The following is a 20428-nucleotide window of genomic DNA, read 5'->3' as shown; positions in this document are numbered from 1 at the left end:
AGGGGTGACAAAAATTTCTTCAGGTATATTAGTGAAAGGAGAATGACTAAAAAGGGAATTGTGAGACTAAAAGATACTGCAAACCGCTATGTAGATAATGATGAAGAAAAGGCAAATTTGCTAAATAGATACTTTTGTTCTGTTTTTACTGAAGAAAATCCGGAAGAAGGACCACGATGGACTGGCAAAAGTTCATTTGAGAATGGAGTGGATATAGCACCGTTCACGGAAGAGAGTGTGTGTCAACAACTAGAAAAACTAAAGGTGGACAAAGCCATGTGACCGGATGGGATCCACCCCAGGATATTGAGGGAGCTCAGAGAGGTTCTGGCGGGTCCTCTTAAAGATTTGTTTAATAAATCCTTACAAATGGGAGAGGTTCCGAGGGATTGGAGAACGGCGGAGGTGGTCCCTCTTCACAAAAGTGGTGATAGGGAAGAAGCTGGAAACTACAGGCCGGTAAGCCTCACTTCGATTATTGGAAAAATAATGGAAGCGATGCTGAAGGAAAGGATAGTGAATTTCCTGGAAGAAAATGAGTTGCAAGATCCGAGACAACATGGTTTTACCAAAGGGAAATCGTGCCAAACGAATCTCATTGAATTCTTTGATTGGGTGACCAGAGAATTGAACCGTGGACGTGCTATAGACGTAATCTACTTAGATTTCAGCAAGGCTTTTGACACGGTTCCCCACATGAGGCTCTTAAATAAACTGGATGGGCTGAAGATAGGACCCAAAGTGGTGAACTGGATTAGGAACTGGTTGACGGACAGGCGCCAGAGGGTGGTGGTGAATGGAGTTCGCTCGGATGAGGGAAAGGTGAGTAGTGGAGTGCCTCAGGGATCGGTGCTGGGGCCGATTCTGTTCAATATATTTGTGAGTGACATTGCCGAAGGGTTAGAAGGTAAAGTTTGCCTATTTGCGGATGATACTAAGATTTGTAACACAGTGGACACCCCGGAGGGAGTGGAAAACATGAAAAAGGATCTGACAAAAGCTAGAAGAATGGTCTAAGGTTTGGCAATTAAAATTCAATGCGAAGAAATGCAAAGTGATGCACTTAGGGAGTAGAAATCCAAGAGAGGCATATGTGTTAGGCGGTGAGAGTCTGCTAGGTACAGATGGGGAGAGGGATCTTGGGGTGATAGTATCTGAGGATCTGAAGGCGATGAAACAGTGTGACAAGGCGGTGGCCGTAGCTAGAAGGTTACTAGGCTGTATAGAGAGAGGTGTGACCAGCAGAAGAAAAGAGGTGTTGATGCCCCTGTACAAGTCGTTGGTGAGGCCCCACCTGGAGTATTGTGTTCAGTTTTGGAGGCCGTATCTTGCTAAGGATGTAAAAAGAATTGAAGCGGTGCAAAGAAAAGCTACGAGGATGGTATGGGATTTGCGTTACAAGACGTATGAGGAGAGACTTGCGGACCTGAACATGTATACCCTGGAGGAAAGGAGGAACAGGGGTGATATGATACAGACGCTCAAATATTTGAAAGGTATTAATCTGCAAACGAACCTTTTCCGGAGATGGGAAGGCGGTAGAACGAGAGGGCATGAAATGAGATTGAAGGGGGGCAGACTCAAGAAGAATGTCAGGAAGTATTTTTTCACGGAGAGGGTGGTGGATGCTTGGAATGCCCTCCCGCGGGAGGTGGTGGAGATGAAAAAGGTAACGGAATTCAAACATGCGTGGGATAAACATAAAGGAATCCTGTGCAGAAGAAAGGGATCCTCAGGAGCTTAGCCTAGAATGGGTGGCAGAGCTGGTGGTTGGGAGGCAGGGCTAGTGTGGGCAGACATATACGGTCTGTGCTGGGGCTGGTGGTTGGGAGGCAGGACTAGTGCTGGGCAGACTTATACGGTCTGTGCTGGGGCTGGTGGTTGGGCGGCGGGGATAGTGCTGGGCAGACTTATACGGTCTGTGCCAGAGCTGGTGGTTGGGAGGCGGGGTTGGTGGTTGGGAGGCGGGGATAGGGCTGGCCAGATTTATACGGACTGTGCCCTGAAGAGGACAGTACAAATAAAAAAAAGTAGCACATATGAATTTATCTTCTTGGGCAGACTGGATGGACCGTGCAGGTCTTTATCTGCCGTCATCTACTATGTTACTATGTTAATCTGGTAATATTTTATTGATTTTGAAAATGTTTGTATTCAGAAATAAATATGAGAAATAAACTTCTCTATATTTACTTGACCCTCCCCCCCCCCCCCCCCCCCATTGCACAGGTTGGATGTGAGACCTAACATGCAGCAGCATACTCCTAGTGTATTTCCACCTACCCCCCCACCCCCAATGTCCTGTCTCATATTGTAGTTTTATCCCAGGTTCCCCATTGTTACTCTCGTTAGCACTAGTTTACTTTTTCTACTCTTTCACTTTAGAATGTAAGCCACCTAGACATTTTCTTTTGATGAGCGGGATAGGAAATCCTCTAATAGACTTGGTAAAACAGGTTAGCACATGAGCCATTACTGCCACCCATTACGTTTGCAGCAAGTTCTCATGTGCTAATCAGTTAGTGCTTGGCAATGTATCTGCACTAACCGATTAGCACAGAACATGCTCACTCTTCACCTCCTGGACACAGCCCTGTGACAAAAACTGCATTTTATTTTTTAGTGCATGCACATGGCAGAATTATCACGGGATGCCTCAGCGTGCCCTACAGCATGCTCTTTTTTGCTGTGGTAAGCACGGATTTGTAAATTTGAGAAGTTTATTTTTTTTCTGTGTATGTGGGGTGAGAGATCCCAGTTCTGGGGAGTATATTGCATCTTGTTGAATTACTTCAGTGTCTTCATTGTATCCCAGGTATTTAAAATGATTTTTTTGCCACCTACCAAAGTATTGGATAAGTAGACATTATGGATCCAAATAAACGTTTTCTGTGGTAGCTTACTGTACTTTGCCATAAGACTTGCAAAATGAAAGGTTTTTCAACAAAATGCTGCTGAGAAGGCAGCTGTAGCTACCTGAGGGAAAGCCTTGAGAATTCAACAGGGCAAGCCACAGTTGACTTGAAGCTAGAAAAGATTCCTTAGGTGAGGTTGAGTTCTATGAATAAATATCCCTCCAGATTAGAGTTCATCCATTCACTGTTAGGCCATCTTCCAGTGTGAAAATCTGGTCTCCTAGGGCAGGGTAGTCTCTTCAGGGGCTGCAGCTTTAATGGATGTGACACACTTTTATTGTTTTTAGTATTAGTCTAGTTAAATCATACAACATATCCGATCTTGTTAGGTAGGGAGGCGTCTTTTTTTAATTTTTTTTTAGTGGTTTATATAAAGGGAACAATCAGAGCCATTCCAAACTTTTACTTTGAGTTTAGCTAGCACACTTGAACAGCTGGCAGCCTTGAAGTGTGCCTGGCTAAGTTCAGATGCTAAAAGCTGATATGGATTTGAATTGTCATAAATATTCTGTACTGTTTGTGCAGTAGGAGGGAATACATGGATATGCTTACACTGAATGAAAGAAAAAAAGCACAGTTTGTGCAGTAATGATGTGTATTCCTTAATGATTTTTTTGCACAATTGGAGCTTTTGATTACTTGCATGAGAATGGCACAGTGTAATTAAAATAAAACATTATTTTTGTCTTGCCTTCTCAGAATGTTGTATAATATCAAATGCTTTTCTTGGCACTGCAGCCTTTCATCTCTCTCTCTCTCTCTTTTTCAACAGAGGCTGCCAGTCGTGCAATTGTCCAGTTTCTAGAGATCAATCAGAGTGAGGAGGCCAGTAGGGGCTGGATGCTATTGACTATAATAAACCTGTTGGCATCATCTGGTCAGGTTAGTTTTTTTTTCCTACCACAATTAAAAAGTAACATTGTTTTAAGTAGGTACATAGCAAGGACTGAAGATTGTGCTGAGAAGGGCCATAGCACCTTATGATGCAGGTTATTAAAAAGATATACTTTGAATATTTTACACTGCAGTTTTCTTTAAAATAGTATAGCAAACGTGTATGACAGGTAGTATAGTTTGCCATTGTGTTCATTAAAAATGTTACTGCAAAGACTTCATCTTTTGAAACTCTTTAGTGTATCTTGAATCTCCAAGGGAAGTCATGTCTGAATTGAAGCCATTTTGTCGATGTCACAAATGACATCATAGATACTGTATGCATCAGTCTGGTCTCACTCTTAACACTCTTGAACATGGGTGTTTCTTGGAGTTCAGACCAATTATACTGAATATCTTTGGTGAGTCATTTTCCCTGGGCACCCTTCTCCCTATGATACAGGAAAATGATTGACTATGCTGTCTGAACTTGAAGGATGCTTACACACACATCTCAATACTTCCAGTTCACAGGAAGTATCTGCGTTTTTGACTGGAAACTTCATTTCCAGTACTGCATGTTGTCTTTTGGCCTTGCGTCCGCTCCCAGGGTTTTTACCAAATGTCTAGCTGTAGTCGCAACATCGCTACTAAGACTGTACATGTGTTTCCTTATCTGGACTATGGCTGGTGAAGAACATGTCGAAGGATGGTGCTCAGGAGTCCATGCAGAGCACTGTGTTGCTCAGCTACTATGGTTTGTTTTACACTACCCCGTCTCATTTGCACCCTGTCCACCAATTGGAATTCATTGGAACCCTGCTCAGTACTTAGAAGGTTTGATCCTTTCTCCTTGGGCCCAGAGCGGACGCTCTAGTCACACTGGTTTCTCAGGTTCAAACCTCTCAGCAGGTCACAGCTTGGCAGATGTTGAGTTTATTGGGCCACATGACGTCCACTGTTTACGTGATGCCCATGACGTAAACTGCCTAATGGACCCTAGCTTCTCAGTGGTACCAAGCCATGGGAGATGTGGAGATGTCGTCCGATTGTCCCCACAGTTTGCTCGCTCCTTGTTGTGGTGGACCATTCGATCCACTTTGACTCTGGGACTTCCATTTCAAATTCCTTAGCTGCAAAAAGTGCTGATGACGGATGCATTCCACCTGGGGTGGGGAGCTCATGTAGATGGGCTTCACTAGGAAGTGGCCTAGTGGTTAGGGTGGTGGACTTTGGTCCTGGGGAACTGAGGAACTGAGTTCGATTCCCGGCACAGGTAGCTCCTTGTGACTCTGGGCAAGTCACTTAACCCTCCATTGCCTGCCGCATAGAGCCTGCCATGAGTGGGAAAGCATGGGGTACAAAAAAAAATGTTAACACTCAAGGTGCTTGGTGTGCCTAGGAAACAGTTGTCCAGATCAATCTCTTGAAGCTTCAGGCTATTTGAAACTTTCTAAAGGCTTTCAGAGATTGGCTGACTTAACAAATTTTACTCATTCAAACAGACAATCAAGTTGTGATATATTACACCAACAAGCAGGGGGGGAACTGGATCATGAGGGGTCAGGAGGCTATCTGGTTGTGACGCTGGGCTGTCCAGAATGGTATGCTCCTTCACGTCGCTTATCTGGCATGCAAAAACAACGGCCTGGCCAACAGGCTGAGCAGGGCCTTCCAACTGCATCAGTGGTCTCTCAACATGGTCATTGCCTGGGAGATCTTCCAAGCATGGGGCACCACCTTGGTGGATATTTTTGCCACTCAGATCAATCACATAGACCCTCAGTTTTGTTCCAGGTTTCAGGCCCATGACAGACTAGTGTGAGATGTCTTCCTTCTTCATTGGGGAAAGGTCTTCTGTATGTGTATCCTCCCATCATGGGGAAGACTTTGCTGAAAATCAAGACCATGAAACCATGATTCTGATTACTCCTTACTGGTCCCAACAGAGTTTCCTTCTTCTGGAGTTATCCTCTGAGGAACCGTGGAGATTGGAGTGTTTTCTGACCCTTAACATGCAGAAAGAGGGATGTCTTCTGCATCCCATTCTCCAGTCTCTGATCCTCACCAGCATCCCATTCTTCAGTCTCTGGTTCTCACGGTCTGAATGTTGAGCGCCTAGAAATTGTCTCTTTCTGAGGGTGTCTTCCAGGTCTTGCTGGCTTCCAGAAAAGATTCCACTAAGAGGTGTTACTCTTAAATGGAGGAGGTTTGCTGTCTGGTGTCACAGCAAGGCCATTGATCCTCTTCCTTGTCCTACAGAGACCCTGCTTGAATACCTTCTACACTTCTAAATCAGGCCTCAAGACCAACTCCGTAAGGGTTCACCTCAGTGCAATCGGTACTTCTCATCACTGTGTAAGAGAGTAAGACCATCTCTGGACAGCCTCTAGTTTGCTTCATGAGAGGTTTGCTTTTGTCAAAGCCCTGTCAAATCTCTGCCTGTGTCATGGGACCTCAACATTGTTTTCACCAAGCTGATGAAAGCTTCTTTCTAGCCACTCGATTCTTGTCATCTACAGTACTTGACCTGGAAGGTCATTTTCTTGGTGACTATTACTTCACCTTGCAGTCGGTGAGCTTCAGGCGTTAATGTGGATGAACTGTATACTAGGTTTCATCACAGCAGAGTAGTCCTCCACTTGCTCCCTAAGTTCCTGCCTAAGGTTGTGTTAGAGTTCCATCTGAACCAGTCAATTGTCTTGCCAACATTCTTTCCATGACCTCATGCCTATCCTGGCGAGAGCGGCTTGCACACCTTTGACTGCAAGCAAGCATTGGCCTTTTACTTGGGGTAGACTAAGCCCCACAGACAGTCTACCCACTTTTTTGTTTCTTTTGATCCCAGCAGGATGGGTGTCGCCATTGGGAAATGTACAATCTTTATTTGGCTGGCAGATTGCATTTTTTTCACTTACGCCCAGGCTGGGTTGACACTGCAGGGTCATGTCGAGGCTCGCAATGTTGGAGCCATAGCTAAGTCAGTAGCCCACTTGCGTTCAGCCTCCATTGAAGAAATTTTGCAAATATGCAACATGGTCTTCAGTCCACACATTCACATCTCATTACTGCCTTGAGCAAAACACCTGACATGACACTCAGTTTGGACAGACGTACTGCAGAATTTCAAGAATCCAACTCCTGCCTCTTAGGCCCATTTTATTCTGTTCCAGGCTGCACTCTCACACAGTTTTTATATAGTTTCAGGTTGATCTGTGTTGTCCTCGCCATTGTGAGGCCCAATTGAGCTACGGTTGTTTTCAGTGAGCCTGGTAGCTAGGGATTCCCCACTTGTAAGAATTATAGGCCTGCTTGTCCTTGGAGAAAGCGAAGATGCTTACCTGTATCAGGTATTCTCTGAGGACAGGAGGCCTTATATTCTCACAGACCCTCCCACCTCCACTAGGAGTTGTCTCCTCTTTTTTTCATATGCTATAGTTTTGGATTGGTAGTCCTGCGCTCTTGCAGTGAGTGGGAAGGCACTCATGCATGCGCAGTGGAGCGAGTCTCTCATTCCAGAAAGCTCTTTTAGCTTGATATAAGCTCCGAACTGGGCAACGTGGATCTCATTACCCTGTTGTGAGAATATAAGGCCTGTTGTCCTTGGAGAGAATACCTGCTACAGGTATGTATCTTTGCTTTACCACTTGCCTTCAATGCAATAGTTTTTCAAAATGTTTTCCTACTTCCATGTCTTTTCCAGTTGAAACACTGATAAAATATGTTGTTTCAATTTTTCTATTTCTTCAGTTCTTTATCTCCAGGTCACCGGTTTACATCCATAGCTGATCTGTCCAGTTCTGGAGATAACACCACAAGCATTCACACCACAGTCCCTGAAAAATTCTTATGAATCTGAATTTTGCTGTCTCCATTGTTGCTAATTTGTGGAGGGGGGGGGGAGATAATTAGTTCTTCGAGGATGCTGGACTTATTGGACCTTTGGTCTGATCCAACATGGCAGTTCTTATCTGGATCGTGGGATAGATGCACTAGATCCATAGTTATAGGGGCATGAAAGTAAATAGAGTGCTTGAAGAGAGTATGATACATAGCAAGAAAAGAAAATGGGCAGACTGGATAGGCCTTGTGATCCTTGTCAGACATTGTTTTGTGTTTCCCTGTTTTATTAGTGGGGTTGCTTTTTGGTGGTTTATCCTGGACACTCCTGAAAGCTTTTTTTTTTTCCAGACTGTGATATGAATTGTGATTCGTTTTGTCCTGTCTTTTGAACATTCACTTTTCTAAGTTTCCAAGTTTGTTAGTATTTGTTGGTACTTGATATACTACCTTAGGGAGTTCCGTCAAGATGGTTTAGAAACAAAATCAGTAATGAAAACAGGAACTACGATATAGATAGAAAGTCAAGGAAAGAGTAAGATAGAGGGCTAAGGAAAGGAGTAAGTACTGGTTGAAGGAGAACAGCAGAAAGAGATGACATTGCTGGGGTTTTTTCCCCCCTTGTTAGTGGTCACAAAAAGCAAAAAAGATTGTGTGAATGGAGCCCTATAGGAAGTAACCCTTCCAATAGAAAGCTTATTGTCTGACAGAATTGGCAAATGCAATTTATCTTTTCTTGAAAGTATGATAAATTAAGAGGTTTACGGTAAAATCAAGGTTGCATAGTCTAGCTGCTATTTGTGTCACAGCTAGTCCTCTCATCTACATAAGAATAAAAACATAAGAGTAGCCATACTGGATCAGACCAATGGTCCATCTATCCCAGTATCCTGTTTTCCAAACAATGGCCAAACCAGGTCACAAGTACCTGGCAGAAATCCAAATCGTGGCAATACTCCATACTACACATCCCAGGGAAAGCAGTTGCTTCCCATGCCTGTCTCAATAGCAGACTATGGACCTGTCCTCCAGGAATTTGTCCAAACCTTTTTTTAAACCCAGATACGCTAACCGCTGTTACCACCTCCTGAACTCAGGCTCTAACAAGTCAAAATCATGGCTGTGGAGTTGGAGTTTGAAGCAGTTTTGGGTGGTTGGAGTTGGTAAAAATGTACTGATTCTAACTTCAAAATAAATTTACCATATATATAAATCTAAAGTTATATTTACCAGTACTTTAGATCCACAACAAAAAACCTAAAGCCTTACAAGAGTAGGAGTCGAAGGTTTGGTGTACCGACTCCACAGCCCTGCACATAATAGAATGTTTTGCTGCTGAAAGGTTTTAGATTTACCAGCACCAGCTGTTCCATACCACACAGTAGAAGTTCCTTAATGAAACTGCAAGCAGAATTGGATTACTGCTTATATTTAATAGCCAAACATGGGGCGCACTACAGAGCAATAGTCGTTGCCATGTCATTGGCGGGGAATGCTGTTCGATGTGCAGAGCCAGTGCTGAGAGCATCTAATGTCAGAGGGTCAGATCAGTCATCTCTGCAATGTCTTAATGCCCAATTGCATTTTTAAAACAAAACCGATATTCAAAATGCATGAATTTGGTTTTGATCAATCTAATTAAGGAGACCAATTCTTACTGATGTGGGGACTTTAGTCAAAAGTTATCCTCTTCTGTCCCAAACATCCCAATATCTAACAAATACACAGTCCAACATCCAACAATATGTACTTCATTTACTGTACATTTTTTTCTTTTAACGGGGATCTTCAGAGTATTATCAGCCTTACCATGCGGGGGCAGCGTCCCCTATATTAATGGCGCTGAATAGATCTTCATTGAATCACCCGTAGCATACAATCTTTTTATTTAACTAAATTTCTTCTTTCTTTTTCTTCTTTTATTTAAAAATTACTCATTACTTCTAAGATAAGATACATAATCACGCTACTTAACTTTGGCAGCGATCTTTCAGCCAGATCAAACCTCCGCATGGTTTTGAGCATGTCAAACTTGTTGTTTTGGTGGATCGTCCCTTATGACTTCTTGCTGGAAGTGTTCCATTTTCTACAGCACTACAAATGATACATGAACACTGTGTTTCTGAGGACTGGCACTCTTTATAGTGCGTCCTGACCATCCATTAATATAGTGCCTCCTGTCAAGCCATTAAGACCTGTGAAGTCAAGGCCAAACAGATAATGAAATCTTTGTTTTGCTGCTGCTTTATTTGTGCAAAGCGTGACAAGTGGGCAGCTGCTACATATGGTATTAGAAGTCAGACCAGTACTAACGAGGAGGGGACACACAACTTATTTGCTTTTATTTTTATTTATTTTATATCATTTATACCCCACATTTTCCCACCACTGACAGGCTCAATGTGGCTTACAACATTTAGGAAACATACAGTAAAGTACAATTAAGTGAAAGGGATATGGATGGCGTAAAGTTACAGGGGCAAGATAAAGTAATTGAGTTCACACAATCTTGAAAGGATTTGTAGTCCAGGAATCATGGATGCAGGACTGGATCTTTAGGGGTAAGCTTGCCCAAATAAGTAGGTCTTGAGAGACTTCTGGAAAGTCAGATGATCCTGAACTGTCTTTACTGATTTAGGCAATGCATTCCACAAATGAGTGTTGATGTAGGAAAAGGTGGAAGCGTATGTGGTTTAAGTATGAACGAGAAGATCTCAGTGAATTCCTTGGTGGTAAGTTGACAAGGGCATCCATATAGTAGAGCTCAGCCTTCTCCAGTTCAGGGTATGAACCATTTTACCACTTTATGTACAAATTTTTATGCCAATAAAATTAGTTGAATCTGAATAGGATGAGGTAAGCCTCTTGCTGTCATATGCTGATGTTAAAGATATGGTGGGACACTGATGGGAATGAGAAAGCAGATTATATTAGTGGTGTTTCTCTCTGGGACTCTTTTCCTCTATTGCCAAGATTTAGAAAAAAGCTTAAAACATTTTTGCAATCTGTTTATGTATTCTTACAATGTATCATTCATTTAGTTATTGGCTATGTAAGCCACATTGAACCTGAGTCACTCTCAGGCTGAGGGGTAAAAATGTCATAAATAAATAAAATTGGTTTCCTGATTAGCACATAGTGCTGCATCTCAGGACTAGTTAATCTCTCAGAAACCCCATCAGGGATTCAATTTAAAAAATGAATTTCCATATAAAGACAGTCCATTGACATTTTTACAGTGCTGCCATGCAGGAGGCCCTGCTGAAGTAATAGTTCAGCTCCCAGATTAGGCAGAAGAGTGCAAGCTCACTTTTAAAGCGTCCCAAACTGGCTCATCTAGGGGTAGCCCATTTCTTCTTCTTAGTTGCAGAACATGTAGAGAAAGGGATGTGAGAAAAAAAGAAAACAGAAATACTGGTGTTTTGGTGCATTTTATCTGAGAGCTACGTAGGAGGAGGTAAGGAGAAAGGTTCTGTAGTTTAGACAAGTATTTCTTAAGCCAGTCCTGGAGTACCTCCTAGCCAGTCCAGATGTTAGGATATCCACAATGAATATACATGAGAGATTTGCATACACTGCCTCTATTGCATATTCATTGTGGAGATCTGAAGACCATACTCTGGAGTACTCCAGGACTTGATTGAGAAACATTGGTCTAGACCACAATAAAAGGGGAAAAACCATATCCTTGTACTATTGACACAATATTTTGTTTAGTCTTAAACTGTGATAGAAAACAAGAAGATGGCTTTGTGATTTGTGTTCATTTGTGCAGTGATGCTGACACATTTGTATGTGTACTGCATAGGTGTAACCCACGGTCTACGTGTGGGGTTTTGTAGTCGCTCCATGGGGAACTAATATTGTGGGAAAATATGGGCCCTGGAGAGCGGCGGAAGAGAGGGGAGGCAACTGCCCTTAGGTCCTCTGTTTGACCTGCAAAAACACTCCTGCTCCAAACCCCCAACTCCATTCATTTTTCTCTTTTTCTAAAAATTCACTCTTATTGGTGAAATGTCCAATCAAAAGGAGACATAGCACAAATAGTCCAAGGAGAAGAAAACTCGGAAGGCTAGAGAAAAAGGAGCAGTTGAAATGTTATGATCCTTTGCAAATTAAAACGTTTCTGTGGCAGTTAGCTCTCTGTCTCTCTTTGTAGCTGGACAGGCTGTTTCTTGGTTCCATTAGCTGGCTTCATTATACATTTTTTTCAGTAATTTTGTCTTTAGGATCAGTTCCTTTGAGGGTTTTGGGGAGGGCACCCCTGCCACCTCTGACTCTTCAGTAACACACACACATCTGTATGTATGTATTTATGTATGTCACTTGATATACCGCACATTAGCCTTGGGGTAGGCAGCACAGCGGTTTATAATAAATAAAAAAAACAAAAAGAGAGTTCAAGGAAAATGATGTCCAAAACAGAATAGGGACAAACAAAGTCCTAGATAGAGGTGGAGGGTAAAAATTTTAGGAAAACTTGGGTCTTAAGCAGTTTCATAAAGAAGGCAATGTTTGGTTGGTTTCTGATAGAGGCAAGTCATTCCAGAGTTTGGGTCCAATGTAACTAAAGGCAGAGTTCCTCAACACCTTGAGGCAAAGGACAGAGAGCAGGGGGAGAGTTATTAGATTCTGGTCTGCAGAGTGAAGACATTAGAGAGGGGTGTAGGGGATGAGATGGGAGGAAGCTGATGGTTGACGAGAGTTGTAAACAAGGATTTTGTGATGTAGGCAGTAACTGGAAGCCAATGTTCATAGTTGAGGAGAGGTGTGACATGATCAAAACAGCTCTCATTTTGAAGAAGTTTAATGGCAGTTGACTGGTTGAAGTGAAGACGTTTGAAAGAATGAAGACTGGAATAAAGTGAATTACAGTAGTCAAGATGGGATATAACAAGGGGGGGTGTAGGTCTGATGATGAAATGATAGTGAAGGGCAAAAAATGATGAGCGAATAACTGAGTCCTTTTGAGGTTTAAAGGTGTGAAGTGTGAATCGAGAGGAACCCAAGAACCTTAATAGTCTTTATACTGAAGGGTATGACCAAAATTCCTTGGCGATACTTGGACCTAAGTACCTGGCTGTACATGGTAATCACTTTCTCAAAGACCTGTGCCTTGAATAGAGGGACACAAGTTCAATAAATCCCAAAGTCAAACGTAAAAATGACCAGTCTTCTTTCTGTCTGCTGGGGATACACCAGGGTGTGGTCCCTCAGAGATTAGGCTGGAACTTCCAAGGTAGTTTAGCAGGATGCACCCTCTAGGTCATCACACATAGCTTACAACTTTCAGGAAAACTGGCCTGGGGGTCTCTACCTTTCTTCCTGCAAAAACTCATTCTGACACGAGTTGAACATCCAGAAATCTCCTCTAGACCCTTTCTGGTCTAAACTTCTCTTTTACTGGTTAGGTCAACTAGTTTAGAGGGCTAAGTGTTCATCCACTATGAATACTATATAACTCTTCTTCTCTACGATTCCCTAATATGTCTGTAACACATTTGTCTCATTGACAATAACATCACTCTGTATTTGTTTCATCACCGGAGATGGCTAACGCTTCACGGTACTATGTAAGCCACATTGAGCCTGCAAATAGGTGGGAAAATATGGGGTACAAATGTGATAAATAAATAAGTGAACGTCAAGTGTGGCAGCTCCCTGCCGCTTCTTAACATCTTTGAGCCCCTCTCTGCTCTACATCCCTCTCAGCCAATCACTGGCAAAACACCTCTGAATTACATTAGGCAGGGCGCTTTACAGTTCTCTCCAATCACTCACAGGGAACTCCCACTAGCAGTGACACACACACTTTGTTTCATCCATTATGCATCACTTTATTACTCAGCACAGATAGGAGCAGGGCTCTAGAAATTTCTTCACCCTAAAGATAGGGAAACTTTTTAGAGCTCTGCTATACCTGCCTGTTTCTATCTAGACAGGTTCTTATTTATTTTAGTTTTAGAGAAACTGTAGAGTGCAGTAGTTCACCCATCCGGCCAGTCAGTTTTCAGGATATCCACAATGAGGAAGTTTTACTTGCACTGCCCCCACTGTATACAGATGTGTTCTGTGTGTAATGGTTATGGATATCTTGAAAACCCGAGTGGCTGGGTGTTTCCCAAGGATTGAGTTGATAGCTACTAGTGTGGTGTGCCCAGTCTGTATTGAATATTGGTGAAATGTCACCTGAAGCAGGCCTGACCACACTCTGCTTTTTCTCTGCTCTTTTTGCCAATTTACCAAAATGGGTCCAGTTTCTGGCATTATTTCATATGGGGTTGGCGCTTATTTGCACATCTGCCTCTTTGTATACAGGCTGCACTCCTGCACTTTTATTTTCCGTACACAATAAATAGATAGTTGCTGTTTTTAAAGAAAATAAAATGCTGTATTATCTGCTTCTGGTTTTATATGGTTTAAGTGGATGGCCACTGCCTAGTTGAGCTTCTCTCTGTGTGCAGCACTGGTATTTCTTCTGATACTCAGGTGGCTTTGGATTCCCTCACACAGAAAAAAAGGGATTTGTATCTCTTAAGGGTTCCTAAGTTACTCCAAAAGGTGCTTTTCTCTGTTGTATCAAAGTTGACATTATGGTACCATCTGTTTGATTTCTATTGGTACCATCTGGAAACCACAGCTTCCTGTTAGAAATGGCCCAAATGTTGGCTTAATTTTTATACTAAAAAGCTTTTATGTGGTTGTCTAATCTGCCTCCACTTGTAAATTCGGCTGGGATGTTTATTTGTTGACTTATTTCTTTCTTTCTTTTTTTTTTAATTTCTTTTTGCAGAAAACAGTGGACTGCATGACCACCATGTCAGTGCCTTCCACACTTGTTAAATGTCTGTATCTGTTTTTTGACCTTCCACATGTGCCTGAGGTGGTTGGGGCAGCACAGAATGAGCTACCTCTAGCAGAGCGACGAGCACTACTACAAAAAGTCTTTGTACAGGTGAGCACGGGCAAACTATAACTTCTGAATTTCTTAATCCAGGGAATTTATACTTTATTATATATAAATTGCTGTGTTTGCATGTTCTATAAAATGGGCAGAACATGAAGAATTATGAAGATGGAGCGACAATGACAGTAAGTAATGCAGTGATAGCTACGAGGGTGCCCTTCTCCCTTTTGATGGCTCTTTGGATGATATAGGTGATTCTGGATACAGGACCTGCTTAGCCATTAGGCAAAGTAGATGGCTGCCTAGAGTGGTATCTGTGGGGGGTGGGGTGCAGCACTAATGTAGGTATTATAAATCAGCTCATAAGATTGCTAACAGTGAAAATACCTTGCTTTTAAACTTCCAGCTAGTCATGCCTACGATTTTCAGAATTTAAGAAATATCCTTTTGTCTCTGCTTTTCAAAAATTCTACATTCAAGTCCTCCAATCTGGTTGTTTTCCTAAAAGAAAGTGGTTTTCCCTTTTGTCCCCTGTACCTCAGTTAAGTCTCTTTGGACAGAGAAGGACTGTTGTGTGGAGCTAGACAGTAACACTTGTACATGTGAAAAAACGAAATTCCCCAGTGGGCCTAGGGAAGAGCAGCAGTTAAGCATACTTGTGTAGGTAAAGAGAGTGCCTTTTTTCGTTCCAGTCCATTTGTTCTGATAGAATCTTCTATGGGTCAGAGGCTTGCTGGGTGCTGGGCAGTGACTCCATGCTGCCTCCTGCAGTAGCATCCACATTCGAAGGCAGCTCTGGGTCACTTCTAGCCCTCCCTAAAAACAGACAGAGCAGTGGCGTAGCTACAGGGCACAGGCCCACCCAGTCTAGTACCGCCCCCCCCCCCCCAAACACCTCATTGGCACTACCTCATCCTCTCTCTTTCTCTTCTCCGCTGGCAGCAACGCATCTGCCCCTTCCCCCCACACACACAGTCAGCATCTACCTGTCTCTCTCTCTCTTTCTCTCTCTGAACATCCCCTTATAAGGCCTACCTCCAAGCTGGGTGGGCCTGAGGCAAGAATGGGTGTGAATAGGGGCAGGGGGACGGATGGGAAGAAAGAGGTAAAGATCGGCTGCAGGGTCAGAGGGAAAGGTTAAAAAATGTATACATGTATGAGGACGGGAAGGGCTACCCATTTTAACTCGGGGCCCACCTGAAATGGCAGGTTTGGCTACGCTCCTGCCTTAAACCATTCCTTTCTGGTTGCCATGTTATGAAATTACCTTCCTCAAGAGTAATTTTCAAGACCCAACATAGGTGCTGGGTCAATGTGTGCTTCTAATATACACAGTTTACAGCTAAATTTCTGAAAGAAATGCTCAAGTCATTTCTCTTGTAAACTTAGCCAAAGTATGTGTGCTATAAGCATTCACTACTTTACACTTGCTCTGTGTGCGGGCAAATGGGTGAGGAAGGAAGAGCACAGATCCCGTTTACGGGCAGGACACGTACGCACGTTAGAGGTGCCAATAATTTGCAGTTACACATTATTCTATAAGGTAGTGCATAACTGTGGGACCAGTGGCATAGCCACAGGTGGGCCTGGGTGAGCTGGGGCCCACCCACTTAGGGCTCAGGCCCACCTAACTGTAGCACACGTTTAGTAGTAGCTGGTGGGGATCCCAAGCTCCGCCAGCTGAAGACTTCCCCCTGATGGTAACAAAAACACTACTCTCCACGAGAGTTTTCAGTGCATGCCTGCTGCAGACTGCCAAGATGGAAAGAAGCGTTTTCTCACCAGCTGAGATATTTTTTGGGTGGTGGTTGACAGAACAGTTCCTGATACACCTTGTAACCATGGAAAAGTTGCTTCAACCATCGTCTCAGGTGTGAACCTTAGATTGTAAGCCCTCTGAGGCAGGGAGAAAACTAATGATATTGAATGGAACTTGCTTTAATTTGTGTTTGGAAATTAAAGTAATCAAATTCAAAATTCAAATTATATTCATCATATTGAAAGAATAGTTGTTGTTGTAGCAGGTCTTGTATGTGCAGTGAAGTAGTTGGAAATCTAGTGTGTATAGCAGGTCTTGGGCTCTGCCACCGATGCTCAGTTTGTACCACACAGTAAACTAGTCTGTCAACAAATAAGGTCTGCTAGACCTGATTTCAAATAAGCCCAGGCATCCAAGTTTTTCAACAGTGGGCCACATGATCAGAAATCCGTATAGGTGCAGGGCCCTTAAAAACTTTTAGCTTGTTTTAGCATGATTAATACTCTTTCGAATTGCAAATCTCTTCTGAAATTGTGATTTCATATCTACCAAATACCTCTGTAAATTCTCAAAAACATGTGTACTAGCTAATTAGGTAAAAATTGTTGTACTAAAAACATCATGTGGATCACATCGCAAAGTCAGTCAAGCCACATTTGATCCATGAGCTGCATATTGGACACCTCTGAAATAAGTGTTTCATTTTATTTATTTATTTATTTTTATTTTTGTTACATTTGTACCCCGCGCTTTCCCACTCATGGCAGGCTCAATGCTGCAGGCAATGGAGGGTTAAGTGACTTGTCCAGAGTCACAAGGAGCTGCCTGTGCCGGGAATCGAACTCAGTTCCTCAGTTCCCCAGGACCAAAGTCCACCACCCTAACCACTAGGCCACTCCTCCACTCTAGCTTAACTATTCCCTATGTCTGATTCTGTAATACATGGGCACATATATGTGAGGGGGAATAAATAAGTAAAGTGAGCTTTTCAAGTTTTGACACTATACTTTAAAGATCACTGTACCATGGATTGAGGTCTAGATTTATTAATGTGACTAGTAGAAGTGCTGTACCAGGCAGGTCCTACTGTGCAGGAAGACCATTAAAAACACCATTCCTTTTGCTTACCATTTCAGATATTGGTGAAATTGTGCAGCTTTGTGTCCCCTGCAGAAGAGCTTGCTCAAAAAGATGACCTGCAGCTTTTGTTTAGCGCAATCACATCTTGGTGCCCTCCTTACAATCTGCCTTGGAGGAAGAGTGCTGGCGAAGTACTGATGACCATATCGCGCCATGGCCTTAGTGTCAATGTAGTGAAATACATTCATGGTATGTTGTTTTCTCATACTTGTTTGAGTTTTGTGACTGATAAAACATATTCTAGAAGGGGTGAGAATTGCTTTCTTTTCGGAAATGTCCAGAAGTTATAGTTGCTTTTCATTTGTTAACATTATTTTCTCCGAGGACAAGCAGGCTGGACATCATCACGCATGGGTCGTCGTCCGCAATGGCCCAGGAGCTCCGGAATTAAAAGAAAAACTTAAAAGTTCTAGAAGCGATGAAGCGGGTGTGGGGACAACGCCCCGCTTATGGGCAAGTGACTTCCCGCCCGCGCGCTTCCCTCAGTTCTCTTTTTTTCTGCTTCGCGAAGGAGTTGTGATTTTTTTCCGACTCCTTGTGATTTTCGGCCCAGGGGACTTTTGTCGCATTTATCGCGTTTCGTTATTTCCTTTTTTCTTTGTCTTTTTATTCAAATATTAAAAAAAAAAAAAAAAGAAGTTTCCTTTATTTTCTTTTAGTTTTTTCTCATTTTTAAGTTTCCTTTCTTTTTTGTCGCGACCACCTTCAGGCTGCTCGGCTGCGTTCCTTTTTCCTTCTTTTGTGCCCTTTTCATTGGCACCATCGAGCCATTTAATTTCGCGAACGCTATTTTCCCGCCCATGTCATGGAGGACTCCCAGCGGCTTCAAGCGCTGTTCCCACTGCAACCGGACCATCTCGTCTACCGACCCTCACGCTTGGTGTCTCCAGTGCCTCGGGCCCGATCATCTTCCAGCTGCTTGTAAGCTGTGTAAGTTAATGAAAAAAAGGACCCAGGTGTCTCGAGAGGCTCAGCGCGAGAGACTTTTTTCGGATCGGTCCGGTCCTTCGACGTCGGCATCGGTACCGAGGTCGGCGACATTGACGTCGAGGAAAGCAACACCCGAGAGTCCAGGTAATGGCTGCCGAGAGACCACTTTGAGTTGGGAGCAGCGAGGCATCGAGTGGGTCTCCACCCATCTCGAGGCCTACTGCTATGCAGACCCCCTGGGACCGCCCTGAGTAGGACCCGGCCCCGAGGAGGCGTGAGGATTCCACGTCCTCATCGGTACCGAGGAGTGTCGATGATGGGCGTCGAGTGAAGGCGAATAAGCATCGCCATCGATCTTCTACCAGACACGGTACCGAGAGCTCCGGGGAGCCGAGAGACTCGGCACCCAAGAAGCGTCGGCGCTGGGAGGATCGCTCACCCTCCATTCAGGAGGTGCCGATGCGCCGGTCGTCTGGCAGCCTGGTACCGGCTCTCGAACCCCCTCAGATTCTGGCGCCGACTCCTGCACTGGCCCCACAGCTTGTTCTGATGGCAGCCCTCAATGAGTGTCTCCGGGCCATGCTTCCAGGACTTCTGGAAGGGATGATTCGTCCATCTGCTTCGGTACCGGAGGTGCTTGCGCCTCTGGTACCTACTGCTGAGACGGCGTCTGGTCCATCTCCTATGAGGAGGTCTCCGCCTTTGGTGCCGCTTGCGGTGCAGGAGCCGGTTGCCACCCGGGTCAACTCTCCCTCAACGTCGGTGGAGGAAGCTTCGCCGGAGTCCAGGCAGGGGTCCACTTCTAGACATCCCCCGCGAGGACGTAGATCCTCAAAGTCGAGACAGGCTCGGGTTCGGGCTGCTCTTCGAGAGCTCCTGTCCGATACCGAAGAGGAGCACTCATGGGGAGAGGAGGAAGACCCCAGATATTTTTTGGAGGAAGATTCTCAGGGGCTTCCTTCTGATTCTACTCCGCCTATTGAAGTTCGACAATCTCCACCTGAGAATCTTATTTTTTCATCTCTTGTGCAGGAAATGTCTAGGGACATTCCATTTCCCATGGAGGCTGTGGATGAACCCAGGGCTGAGATGTTCGAGGTCCTGGATTATCCCTCTCCGCCTGCAGAGGTTGCAACGGCCCCCCTGCACAATACACTCAGGGAAGTGATGTTGCGGAATTGATCTTGCCCTCTCTCTAATTCAATTGTCAACAAGAAGTCTGAGTCCCAGTACAGAGTCCATGGTGAGCCTGTGATGGTGAAGGCCCAACTTCCTCACGATTCCATGGTGGTGGACTCTGCTCTCAGAAGAGCCAAGAGTACTAGGAACTATGCCTCGGTGCCCCCGGGCAGAGAGTCTAGGACCTTGGATTCTTTTGGGAGGCGTACATATCAGGCTGGAATGCTCGCTGCCAAGATTCAAACATACCAGCTGTACACCAGCATTCACTTACGGAACTCAGTAAAGCAACTGTCCAGTTTAGTTGAAGCTCTCCCTCCGGAGCTTGCTGAACCTTTTCACCAGGTGGTTAGGCAGCAGAAGGTGTGTCGCAAATTCCTGGCCAGGGGAGCCTATGACACTTTTGATGCCGCATCCCAAGTAGCTGCTCAGGGTATCGTGATGCGCAGACTCTCATGGCTGCGTGTCTCGGACCTGGATCAGAAGACCCAGCAGCGAATGGCAAATGTTCCTTGCTGGGGGAAAATCTTTTTGGAGAGAAGGTTGAGGATATGGTTGATACCCTCAAGAAGCATCATGATGCTATGGATTCTCTCTCCTGCCGGACGCCTTCTGCTACTACCTCCTCTTCTAGGAGGTTTTTTGGAGGGAGGAGGAGTGCTCCCTATTCCTCTAATAGGCATAGGTACACTCCTGCCTCTCGACAGCCTGTTCAAGCTCGCTCTCGTCAGCGGCGTGCGCCGAAGGCCCCTCCGACTCCCCAGCAAAAGCAAGGGACGGGCTTTTGACAGGCTCCAGAGCAGCATAGCCGACATCAAAGTGTCCGTACCGGACGATCTACCTGTTGGGTGGGAGGTTGATATTTTTTCACCAAAGGTGGCCTCT

The 20428-nt window shown here is 44.2% G+C and overlaps 1 protein-coding gene across 5 annotated transcripts in view; it reads left to right on the top strand.

The window, feature by feature from the left end:
• Window positions 1-20428, top strand: part of WDFY3 (WD repeat and FYVE domain containing 3) — a 655707-nt gene that overhangs the window by 206448 nt on the left and 428831 nt on the right. For all 5 annotated transcript variants that reach the window (XM_030190597.1, XM_030190598.1, XM_030190593.1 and 2 more), the window contains 3 exons: window positions 3688-3797; window positions 14422-14583; window positions 17431-17623. In XM_030190597.1, the coding sequence (XP_030046457.1) occupies window positions 3688-3797; window positions 14422-14583; window positions 17431-17623 (465 nt within the window). The remainder of the gene's footprint in view (window positions 1-3687; window positions 3798-14421; window positions 14584-17430; window positions 17624-20428) is intronic.

The sequence above is a fragment of the Microcaecilia unicolor genome, chromosome 2 (genome assembly GCF_901765095.1).
Source record: "Microcaecilia unicolor chromosome 2, aMicUni1.1, whole genome shotgun sequence".
Taxonomy (NCBI): domain Eukaryota; kingdom Metazoa; phylum Chordata; class Amphibia; order Gymnophiona; family Siphonopidae; genus Microcaecilia; species Microcaecilia unicolor.
Note: the sequence above shows the minus strand (reverse complement) of the source record. Positions and strands in the feature narration are given on the sequence as shown.